This window comes from Bicyclus anynana, chromosome 26, assembly GCF_947172395.1.
Source record: "Bicyclus anynana chromosome 26, ilBicAnyn1.1, whole genome shotgun sequence".
In the NCBI taxonomy this organism is placed as follows: Eukaryota; Metazoa; Arthropoda; class Insecta; order Lepidoptera; family Nymphalidae; genus Bicyclus; species Bicyclus anynana.
This window is the reverse complement of record NC_069108.1, coordinates 9,500,798-9,513,013: the sequence shown is the minus strand read 5'-3', so window position 1 is coordinate 9,513,013 and position 12,216 is coordinate 9,500,798. Positions and strand designations below refer to the sequence as shown.

The 12,216-nt window shown below is 39.4% G+C and overlaps 1 protein-coding gene across 9 annotated transcripts in view; it reads right to left on the bottom strand.

Moving 5' to 3' along the window:
• The window catches only part of LOC112053720 (protein hu-li tai shao), a 100,018-nt gene that overhangs the window by 17,866 nt on the left and 69,936 nt on the right, over positions 1–12,216 (bottom strand). For 4 of the 9 annotated variants that reach the window (XM_052889685.1, XM_052889687.1, XM_052889684.1 and 1 more), the window contains exons 5-15: positions 11,128–11,260; positions 10,553–10,723; positions 9,666–9,833; positions 8,984–9,204; positions 8,356–8,493; positions 7,704–7,798; positions 6,597–6,717; positions 3,847–3,870; positions 1,587–1,697; positions 741–872; positions 253–412 (exon numbers count right to left, since the gene is read on the bottom strand). In XM_052889685.1, coding sequence (XP_052745645.1) covers positions 253–412; positions 741–872; positions 1,587–1,697; positions 3,847–3,870; positions 6,597–6,717; positions 7,704–7,798; positions 8,356–8,493; positions 8,984–9,204; positions 9,666–9,833; positions 10,553–10,723; positions 11,128–11,260 — 1,474 coding nt within the window. The remainder of the gene's footprint in view (positions 1–252; positions 413–740; positions 873–1,586; positions 1,698–3,846; positions 3,871–6,596; positions 6,718–7,703; positions 7,799–8,355; positions 8,494–8,983; positions 9,205–9,665; positions 9,834–10,552; positions 10,724–11,127; positions 11,261–12,216) is intronic. The other 5 variants (XM_052889686.1, XM_052889691.1, XM_052889689.1 and 2 more) reach the window with 3 other exon arrangements.

The window sequence follows — 12,216 nt, the reverse complement described above, 5'->3', positions numbered from 1 at the left end:
CGTGATGTTTTACTTTATACTATAATAAGCTATGTAATTAATGCCATTTTCAGGCGGTGTTTCGCTATTTTACCGGTACATATGGAGTGTTGTTTTTGGTCCTTCGAGCCGGATAGTCATTACTAACACAGTGGAAATCATCAATCTTGTCGTTAGTGAGGCAGACAAACCAGTTAGCGCGTATCATAGTCGTTGTGCAAACTATATCCAGTGAAGTTTTTGGTCCTTCGAGCCGGACACTCAGTAACTCACAGTCGGGGCGCTGCTTTCGCTCGACGGTGCGCCGGTAGTCGTCGATCTCGTTGTCGGTGACGTGGTCGAAGGGGTTCCGCGCGTACGGCGCGCTGTACATGGTCGCGTTGTGCTGGTAGCCGCGCTGGATGATGCCCTTCGACGCTGCGCCCATTAGCACCTGAAAGACAATTTTACAACCTTAACTAATTAGGACTTTAAGGCGTCATGAAACTCTGCTATTGGCTAGTGTAACTACTTTTAAAGTATAATAATTCTTCACACACGCTTGGGGGCTTCTGTACATCCTTTTATGAGAATTCTGAGACACGTAGTATGTGCGAGAAAATTTCGCCATTTGCGGACAAACACCGAACTTTTCTGGTAACCACCATTTATTAGATGGTGCTCATTAGAGTGTCGAATTAATGGGTGGGTAATTAGTGGGTGTTGCTCCCGCCAGCCGATATATGCCCGGTTTGCCCAGCAGTGGAGAACTTTGTACTCACGACGTGGTCGCCGGTGTGCGTGTTGGCGGCGTCCTCGCCCACCAGCTTGGCCGCCTCGTCCCACGTCACGCCCTCCAGGATGTGGCTCTGCGGGCCCGCGCTGATCTTGTCTGCGCGCCGGTTCTCCTTGATCTGTACAAGCCCATATGAGGCATTAGGTATATACAATGTTTCATTATTAAACAACAGTGCCAGTCTAGGGACGCCTGACTGAAGCGAATATGTAAGCAGTATATCTCTAGCACGTCTAGTTTTGCTGCTATAATCAATATCGTTTTCATTATCATTATTATCAAAAATGTAAACATTTCGATATGAACAGCAAAGATTTTCAAGCTTGTAGATGACATGAATTTCACTGTGCTCTGTAGTAGGAGTGTGTGTGAGTGAAAAAGACCTTATTGTGCCTGTACTTCCACAGGCAACTAAACATTTTAGGCCAAAACACAATAAAACTGCTCGGCAGCAGAAATAAGTACACGGATAACGCAGCTCAGCTCTATAATAACTCTGCTAGTACTGAAATGTTATTATTACTAATAAATAAATTTAGCTGGGTAGGAAGAACAATATGAACGGAGAAGGCAAGTTGACATGTCATAAAGGAACTCCTTAACCCTACACCTAGAGCCACAGGTTCACATTTGTTAGCCCATACTCCAGTAGTATGGCAGACTATTATGGAGTTTGGACTGTAGTGGCTTTGGACGATAATTGCTAAAGTATGCTACCATACTTACCTATGGTAGCAGCATGGGCTGATAATGACTGTACTTCCTAAAATGGGACAAATATGGCCATCGCAGGCTCGCGGTTTATAATAATTTAAAAAATTCGTCATCATACCTGTTGCTGCAACTGCTTGAACTCCTTGGGGTTGGTGTTCTTGGGCACGAACTGAAGCGTGTCGATCTTCACCGGCGTGCTGGAGTGCGCCGGCGAACCGTCTTGCACCCACTTTTGTGTCAAATTTCCATTCAAAATCACATTTTTTTGGCATGTTTTTCACATTTTTCACACGTTGTTCCATAAAAATTGTATTTAATTCCGTGTATACGTTGATGTTAACGACATGTAGATCCATGTCATGTTTTTTTTTTCATATTTTTTGTATGTGCCATATTTGTCACATGTGATTGCAGTTTTCGACCGTCACGTGTTTTCAAATGATTTTTTTGTTACCAAATAAATCACGTAGCATCCATATATAGTTACATCGTAAATCACCATTGTTTTTTTTTTTTGTTTTTGTAACAATACCACGTTGACACATTTTTTTCATATTTTCAGTAGATTTTTTTTTCGAGTTTCGATTCGATTTCCGCACCAACGATGTAGGGAGAAAGAGAAAGAAAAAATAAATTAGTAAAAATGTTGCCAGTTTCTTCAATTTTCAAGCAAGGATTATAGAGGTTAGTTGAGGTTAAAGGAGGTTCTGCGTGAAGGAGAAAATATGAAATTGTGCATAAAATAAAGCGTATAACAAACTTCCTGGTAAAAAACAACCATCGAGCGTGTACAGTATAGTATTACCACTTTTTTCTCAAACTAATTTCCCATGCAAAGCCTTTAAAGCATTCATTCTATTAATTTCAGTCATGAAAAATAAAACTATTTTTTTTTTTGCAAAAACTCGTAACATAAACGTTGATTTCAAAATTGCAGAATTCAGGGTTGCACAAGGGAGAGAATAAAAAAAACATAAATGAAAAAGGTGCAGGGAAAGAGGATTTTTAAATGGCAACATTTAGACCAATTTCTCTTTTGCCCTACACTGTACAGACTCGATGTTTCTTTTTCGGATAAAATCGATATATATTATAGAAATATTGACAAAAAAATCGATATTACACTCTGTTGCTATATGATCGATAATAAGATCGATTCAAAAAATAACAATTTCATCCAAATCACCAGGGTAAATGATGAAATGCTGTTGAATCGTGAAAGGAATGTTAATATTTTTCGCTGTGTATGACAAAATTAATATGTTAATGGGCGGAAAGAAATCAAGAAGACCCTGAAACGATATAATATGTGACCCCCTGTACCGAAAGCGTACGAAATTGTTAAAAGAATAGGGTATTTGACTTTTGTACCTGAAAATTATTATAACCAACCAAATGGATTCTCGCCTAGGACGTACAGGGGTGAGTGGTAAAAGCGGCAGACCATTAATTACGTCATACGAATTATTGACCCCACCCCACTTACACATCACACCAGCTTAACATGCAATGACTTAATATCTCGTGTAGAGAAAAGGACATACTATCGACCAATAGCGGCGAAGTTGAAATATCTCAACTCTACCACTGTTGGTCGACATTGGTCTTTCTCTCGACTTGAGATATCGTGGTGCGCATGTTAGACCTACTGGTTACCAACCAACCTGAGGCTTAAATGTTAACCTCATGAGCCTGTGATTACACCAGCAACCAAGTCCTTCAGACCAGGACTCGGTAATTGATTGGAGGTAGAAATAAACATGGATGTAGTGCTTTCCCTCTGACGTCATACCCTTGCACTGCGCAGACGAGGAGTGAGTTAGAGATTTGTCTAGAAGTCTTCGTTTATCTAATAATATGCACTCGATTTTTTAAAAAACCTTTCGTGGAAACGTTTCATAATCTACTATAACACTATTTGGTATATAATGTACTGTAATTAGCTCTAAACATTTAGTTATACTAAATTCTAGCTTAAACGTGAACTAATAAACACAAAAAAAAACAAATAACATCTATTCCTAGTTTACATTATTTTAAGTACCTTTTAAATCTGGGTCAAGTAATCTCAGAAAAATCAATGCAAATTTATATTTTTCTGAAAGAACCCACACAGTCGGACGTGCGCCGACATATTTCTTCTTAAACTGTGTCACGAGGACTAGAATATAGAGCTCCATTTCAGCCCACATTGTCGGACGTATACCGACATTTTTACAATCTAACAACAGACACAAGTTACCCACTCGACTATAGCGGTTTGACGAACACAAAGTAACATAGCCAAATACCCTATCACCATAAAGTAAAAAAGTAAAAGAGAAAAAAAAGATGTTAAAAGAAATAATAGGTACAAAAATGGCGCGACAATTATTTACCTCGTCGTTGTTAGCGTCGACCCACTGCAAAATATTATTGTATTAGTCACAAAAATCAAAATAAAACCGTACGTTAACGTAACACATCTATGTATAACGTTAGGAAAAAAGTTTTTTTTTAAACAAAGCAAAAATCCATTAATTTCATTAAAATTCAAAAGCATTTCATTTCGTGTCCAATTCATCAAAAATACAGGGATAAAGTTTTTCGAATATATCTTTAATTTATTATCATTTACTATTATTTAATTTCAATAAACATAATATAATATATATATTTTACGCATCGTGTATATAAAATTGTATATATATTACGTAAGCATTAAATAATGATTTCTTAAAAAAGCGATTTATTTTTTACTTTAGTAGAGTGAAGGGAAATTCATAATGATCCAGCAACCAGCAGTTAAATGTGCCATAACTGGGTCATAAAAAAAATTCGTTAAATATTTTTTTTTTTTCATAACTTTCGTAAAATTTTTAAATGGCGACCATAGACCACTAATTCTAGCTCTTTGGAAATAGTTTATATCAATATTTGGTTCATATTATACTTTAAAAATAGAGAGATTGTATTGATCGCTCTAAATGTTTGTCTTATTTGAAACATCAAGTTTGACTATATGTAGAGACCCTACCATTGGTTCGAAAGGTCATTATGAATAATACCGTTTTCCTGCTACTAACAATAAAATGAATAGCAAAATTTCTATAATAATAATTAATAAACATTTCAATTCATTCATTAAACATCTTAAACATCTAGACATTAAATTATTTTCGTTGATTATTATAAAAAAAAAAAAATATTAAAAAACCTAAAAAATAAACGAAATTTGCGCGTTTACGAAAAAAATGTGGAAATAGGTATTTTTTTTTTTGTCTTATTAGCTAAAAGCTTAAAGGAATGTATTTAGAATGTTTAATTATTTTAGTTTTCTAGATATTAAATATTGTGGTCTATTTTTGTCTATTCTAATATATAGGTAATTTAAACAAAATCTACAACGTTTTTATATTATTTTTTAACAAATGAATATTCATATAATATTTATTAATTTAGTTTTTAAATAATCGAAAAAAATCTATTGGAATAGCTACAAAAATTTAAAGAGTTTAATAAAATTTCTTCAATTTGAAAAACTTGCATAATTTTTTTTTCAAGTTATTGTAATTATGACTTCAACAATGCATCCATTTATATTTAATATCATGAGATGAGTCTACAAACTTTATGTAATTTAAAAAAAATACTCAAAAGAATATTTAAAATAACTTAACAGTTTTAGCATCTGTCAAAATTGAATATTATAGTGTTTTCTTTAATATAATTACATAGCCCGATTCTACAAATATTACAAATAATTTTTATTCACGATTTTGTTTGCTACACAAAAATAATTTAATAGGCATATTAATTTTGGCAAAAGATTAATTTGTTTTTAATAACTAAATTATTTTAACCTGGTACCGTCAACACATTCAATTGTTTTTTTTATATATTATGTAGATAAATTGACGAGCCAAGCAGATGATGATAATTTCATCAAATCATATCATAAACTTGGCCCAGTTTGGTCCGTCAATTTATATTATATGAAAAAAAAACTAAAATTGAAGACCTATTTCCAAATCGGTCTACAATGTATTGATATACAGGATAAAATAATCAAAATACATTAATGAATACACAAAAAAATGTTTTTTTTTAGTAAACGCATTTTAGTTTATAAAGTTAACGCCAATCATCGAAGCAAGCAAATCCACACGAAATACACTAGTTCCGATTACACTTAAACAGTAATAATAATAATTATATTGTGAACAAAAAAAATTACATCTTTGGACAGAAGGACCTACACACTGGGTATTTTTCCATCGACATATAAAAAATTACCTGGATTTTTTACTTTTAATTTTTTCATTAAAAATCATTCATTTATATAGAATTATTTCATAGTTTGTCTACTTTGAAGACCGAGTGAATTTAACACTTGTTTCTTGAAACTGTGAGTCAAATTTCTAGGTTAATCTAAAAATACAGCCGTTAACGCCAAAAATATACACATTTCTACAAGGAAATTCAATTCACTGTGTTCTTCCTGTTAACATAGAACTATTTTTAATTTAGCAAATAATATTGTCTCATACCAACCATAGGAAAAAATCGAAAAACTACTATTATAATATTAAAATTATAAAAACAGGGTTTTAATTCTTTATGTAAGGAATGTTTCCTAATTTTGAATTGAATTAGCTATATCTTTTAGGGTATTTGGCTTGGCTTAAACTTAATTAATTTCAATTATTTTTAGAATAATACGTTTTCGATATATGACAAAGAATCATTGGGCGAGACCGACTCGCACTTGTCCAATTTTTGTTAAATAATTTAGATTACTCCATCTAGGTGATAGCCAAATCCCATATATACCCTTTGAAGTACAACTTACAACCCCATTTAGCATAATACGGAAGTAATTTTTAAATTATTTGCTGATTTTTCAACCCCAATTCACCCCCTGAAATACACTATTCAACCCTATTTGGATGTAATCCAGTTTTCACAATACTTGAGTGAAAGATCTCGAACCCAATTTATCCCCATTCAACCTCACTCAACATAATCCCCAAGTTATTTATTTATTATTTGTTTCTCAACACAGTAAAAGATCCAGGTAATTTCCCAATTCACCCCCAAATTCATCCCCTTTTACCCCCTACTCGGCCTCAACGCGCAGGTATTCTACCTTGGTGATCTTCTTGGGGTCGGTGGTGCCCGTCTCCAGCACCTCAACCTTCTGGTACACGTTGGGCGAGTTGAGCCAGCGGGTGCGCTCTCCCGCTTTAGCGCCGCCCTTCTTCCATAGGCTGGAGAGAAACAGACACATTGTAACGGACAAACCAACATTTCGTTTGAAATACAATAATATTTTTTACTAACATTCCGAAGGACAGTATAAAAGTGAATAAATAACCTAACCTAACCTAACAAATGAACTAACTAAAAATGGCTATGTAGTTAGTCTGTACGCCGTAGAAGTAGGTGCGAGAGGATTACCAGCAAAATCTCTCTATAACTTGCTTAAAGACCTTGGCCTCTCTAGAAGTGCAGCTAGTTCTATATTAGAACGGGTATCCAAAGCCGCTAGGAGGATCTTACCAAATGTGGCGGCAGGGAGAACAACACGATCAGAGAACGGGGAGTGTTAATCGATCGTCAAGGAATTCCTTAACCCTACGTCCTGTAGTCACAAGTTCAGGACTCTGCTCGGATGTTCTTCTCTCTACCACGCGACGGACCCGGCACCCGCACGGTGAATCAATGGAATGCTAAGATATTCGTCTCTCTCTCTCTTACCTAATTTGGCTAACAACACAAGCAGAGAAGAAGAATGTTACTTCAAGTGTCAAGGACGTCTTTAACCTACACCTACATTGTTGGTCACAAGTCCGGGGCTCTGTTCAGAGTTTTTCTCTGTGCCACACAATGGACCCAGCAACCGCATGGTAATTCCATGGAATACTAAGATATTCATCTCTTATAGGGATTTAATTCATTTAAATATACCAATGTATGAAAATCTAATTGCCTCGCTTGTCCATTGGTTAGCCTACGTGGTCACTATCATAAGCTCAAATCCTGATTCAGGATACAAGATACCTCCTCGGGGAGGAAAAAGTCCTCCAGACTCCTGTCAGCTAGTCGGCAAGGCATGTTCTACTTACACAGACTAAAAAACCTCCCGTACTCCATAGTTAGTGGACATGAGTTTTCTATCTTCACCTTTACTTTGTTTGTTGATAAACATTTCACATTGAGTTTGGCATTAGTATAGCCACACTTGTGCACTCACCCCTGCTTGTAGAGCTCCTCCTCCTCCAGCAAGTATCCCAGAGAGGACACGGCGGGTGGCACCTCCACGTCGTTCTTGGGCCGGGGCACGTCGTTCTGTGAATATTTATATACATTTATAACCTTTACAGAGCAACATTACACCATTAATTAATTTACTTGTGCCCTATGCACTGTGTCTAATGTGGGTAATAAAGTAGACATCACTCATTTTTGTACGCACGCACACCCACCCACATTGTCACATATACAAGTACAAACACTGAGCCGCACGCACACACTGACTAGCACGCACATGCACCGTACGCACATGCTCACACGCACGTGTTACGAGTTCTACGAGCACAGGTGGTATAAACATTAACATATTATATTATTATAAAAAGGAAGTATCAGCGTGGACACCGTCACGCTGCCTTACTTGTTTTGTGTTGTAATTATTGATAATGTTTTATGTTGTACTTATTGATCATAAATTGTTTAGTGTGAGCATGTCGAGGATGTCGGGCAAGGGTGGTGAGTGTCGATGCATTGTCAAGGGATCCCTTAAACCTACACCCAAGTCACAAGTCCTGAGACTTGCTCAAATGTTTCCTCTACCACAAAATGCACGACACAGCACTTGCGCGACGACTCGTACGTCTGCACATTACCTTGACGAGCGGGTGGCGGTAGATGTAGCCGGTGCGGAAGCCGGCGTTGTCCAGCATGCGCATGAGCGCCTCGAACTCCTCCCCGCCCACGCGCCACTTGGCCGCGTCCGTGGGCGGCTTGCGCGACGACTCGTACATCTGCAACACACAAGTTGCTTATATAAAGAGCTCCCACAGACATACAATTGCAAGTTAGCTGACTATCAAACATTAATCGTCGAAGTCCACTTGTAGCGGAGTGTACGGAACCCATAAGCCCAGCGCAGACTCCGCCACACAGCCCGTAGCAGACGCCAGCTGCCGTAACACACTACCTCGGACGCATGAGTCGCTCGCCCTGTATTGTCTAAACTCAGCTCCATCGACAAATGAAGTACTCTTTCTTGGGAGACGGGGTAGTAGTGACAGGGCAGGAACTGTCCACCTCGTTAGCGATGTCCTGCATCCTCAAACATAACATTTGCTTCCTATCTTCAAACTTCCCCTAAAGTTTTCTAATTGTGATTCCTCAAGCCTGTGTTATCCTTCAAATATGAAATCTTTGTTATCAGCCTAATAATCCAGTTGTAATACTTCAGACATTTCCTCCCTAACTCCTCAAATCCCAAGAGTTGCAACCCCCAATCACCTGTCTCCTAGTCTCCTCGTCCAGAAGCGTCAATTCATCCAGCGGCAGCGAGGCCAGGCGCAGCTGGACCTCGCAGGCGGCGTTCAAGTTCTTGGCCTGGTAGAAGGCCTCCTCCAGGGTCGCCCCGCAGCACAGCGCGCCGCCTCCGGACAGCATCAGGATCTTGGCGTGAGGGCCCAGGGCTCGGACGAGCTTCTCCTGTTCCTCATTGTCCAGAAGACCTGGAATCCATCTTATGGTTAGATGTTTTTACGTAGCATATTTTTAATTAGGCTCTGCACAAATTCACAAAAAATCTCTCAATGGCTCAATTAGGGGTTATTTTATCATGAAAGTAAGGTGAAGTAAACGTCCCTTGTCTGTCTAGCATTGATTGCCGTCGTTTGATTTGATGTTTTTCTATATTTACTCAGAACAGGAAGAACATTTATATGTAGTATATAAATGTATATTAATATTATAATATCAACTATCTTAGTACCCATAACACAAGCTACTCTGTATGCTTACTTTGGGGCTAGATAGTGATGTGTATTGTTTAAGTATATTTATTAAAAAAAAAAAAATAGATGGCCCTGACAATGACGACGACTATGACGATGACTTTGCGGTTATGCGTGCAGTCTCGTGGACGGAGGATGATGATGGATGATGATGATGATGGCGATGATGACCCACGTACCGTTGGGCACGCGGTGGTAGGCCACGTCCCCCAGCAGCGCCGCCTCGTGGCACAGCGGCAGCAGCCCGCGCCGCGTGGCGGACACGGCCAGCGCGCCGGCCGAGCGCACGTGCAGCACGCAGCGCACGTCCGGCCGCGCCGCGTGCACGGACGCGTGGAGGGAGAACCCTGCACAACATACGAGCAGATCAACAACAAGCAACCAGCCGCCCTAGGCTTCCAACATCTCCTCAACAACTCCTTAAATCCCAAGAGTTAGAGCCTCTAATCACCTGTCTCCTGGTCTTCTCATCGAGAAATAGGAAATTTGTATAGTGGGCAAAATTCTGAGTTAGGGCCTTTTTCTAGGTTATGCCACATATTGCAGGGCGTTCTTCTTATATTGCTTTAACTATAAGCTATATATTTAGAATTTAATATTGTAATGTGTAGCACTACCTAAAAATTAAGATATTTCTTTCTTTCTTTCAAATATTGAAGATTGGAGCGAGGTATTGAAGATGTCACAGTTGTGTGCATAAGCATTCCAGTAGAACCCTGTATACCAGCAGCGAAAATTATCAAAACAACACAATATCTTTTGTGGTATTCATGTTGAGGATCACACAGATATCAGAGTTGTGAGCGAAAGCCTTCGGTACTGTCTCCAGGCTACATATTGGAATGATGCTCCAATAGCTAAGGGGTAAGGAATTGACACTAGTCCAACACAATCTAGTTCCCTCCCGGTATCAACAAAGTATCCTTAAAGAATTCACCAAGAAACAAAGTTCACTTGAAGACTTATAAAAGAAATATGATGCTGGTTTCGATATTAGTTATCTCCTGCATTGGCTGTCTTGTCAAAGGGCAATCGTGTAATGCTTGTAGAAGTGTTTCTCGCTCACCTTCGACGTTGACGGGGAAGTTGGTGGTGCCCTGGTCCTGCACGGCGCCCTGCATGTCCACTTTGACCAGCGACGAGGCGGTCACCTCGTGCGGCAAGAGGCCCCGGGGCGTCGTGAGCACCTGCTCCACGGCGGTATTGAGGCGCGCGGTGATCTGGCCGCTGATGCCTGCTGGAAGAGACAGGCTCGTGTTACTTCTGGCAGTGTTTGGTGAGTCGAAGACGGGTAGCTTTTGTCGTAAAGTTTATAGAGCATCGGTTACCCGATAATTTATGGATGGAAATGATCTACAGAAGCACTAAGCCGAAGTCCGTGTCCCAGAGGAGACGCCCTTAGCGAGTCGTTCCGCGCATCTACTCTGCTTCTGCCTTCGGGCCCCATAAGGCGATGCTTCTGGGCTCGCCCAAGCCCGCCGGTGACGCCGCTGAGGTCCCATTAAGGAGCCTTCGGCACTTACACGATCAATGCATATCCATAGCCATTGGTATACACCCCACATTTTTATCCTAAAGGCATGCCCACAATCAATCTATCCATCACCATTGAAAACCTCGTTTTTAAGGCCTAATACGCACTTTGAGTCCATCCAAAGAGGTCCACTAAACGGTAGACCGCAGCCAGCTTGCACCGCAGTATCTTTTCTCCTTTCTCGTAGCCCACGCCTTCGATGCCTCTGATGTCATTTATGGGCAACACGCAGCTGGGACCCTGGAACACGCCATGTAAACGTTTAAGTTTAACCATTTATTTTAAAACAGAATTGTGACTAACTGTGGGCCTCGAGAAAAGGCTCAAAAACTCAGCGGGCGATAGAGAGACCTATGCTTGGAGTTTGATGATGATTTCTGCGTGATCTAATCATGAATGAGGAGATCCGTAGAAGAATCAAAGTCACCGACATAGCTCAGCGAGTCACGAAGCTGAAGTGGCAATGGGCAGGCCACATATTTCGAAGAGCCGATAGACATTGGGGTCCCAAGGTACTGGAATGGCGACCCCGCACAAAATGTATCAAAGACATCAAGCGTGTTGAAGGGAGCTCGATGCTGGCAACTAGAAGCTGTGTTTTCAATTCAGGGTCATCTATATTCAATGTAAATGAAAATGTTCACATCATGTTTACTGAATCATTTTTCAACTGCCCTACTGAATCATTCATGCTATTGTGACGAAACCTTGGCGATTTGTTGTTCGCTCGTATGGGAAGGTTGCTGAATTAGTTCACTCATTCTGTATAGCATTATTTGGACAAGCTTTGCTGGCGAAATGTAGCTCACATATAGCTGCAGATATTTCAATAACGTTATGTCGATGACATTAGTCTCTAGTTACCAAAAATAACTTTTTATAGACTGACCAGAAAAATAAAACCGTTTAAAAACCTTTGCAATTACCAAACTAATTTATTCCATTTGCAAAAAAATACTTGTGATACCCTCAAGCCGTACTTTTAATATTTCTGTTTGTAAATAGGAGTTGATATTTCTTGTTTTTGCACCAAGTTTTGAAGAAGCAGTTCATCTTACACGGATGTTAGGAGACCTGACTGGGGAGTAGAGGTTATCCTGATTGCTCCTCAGTCAGCGAATCCCACTGATCAGATACTGTGCAGTTCTTTGTGCCCAGCGTACGACCATCTCCGGTCGAACAATGAAAGGTAAGTG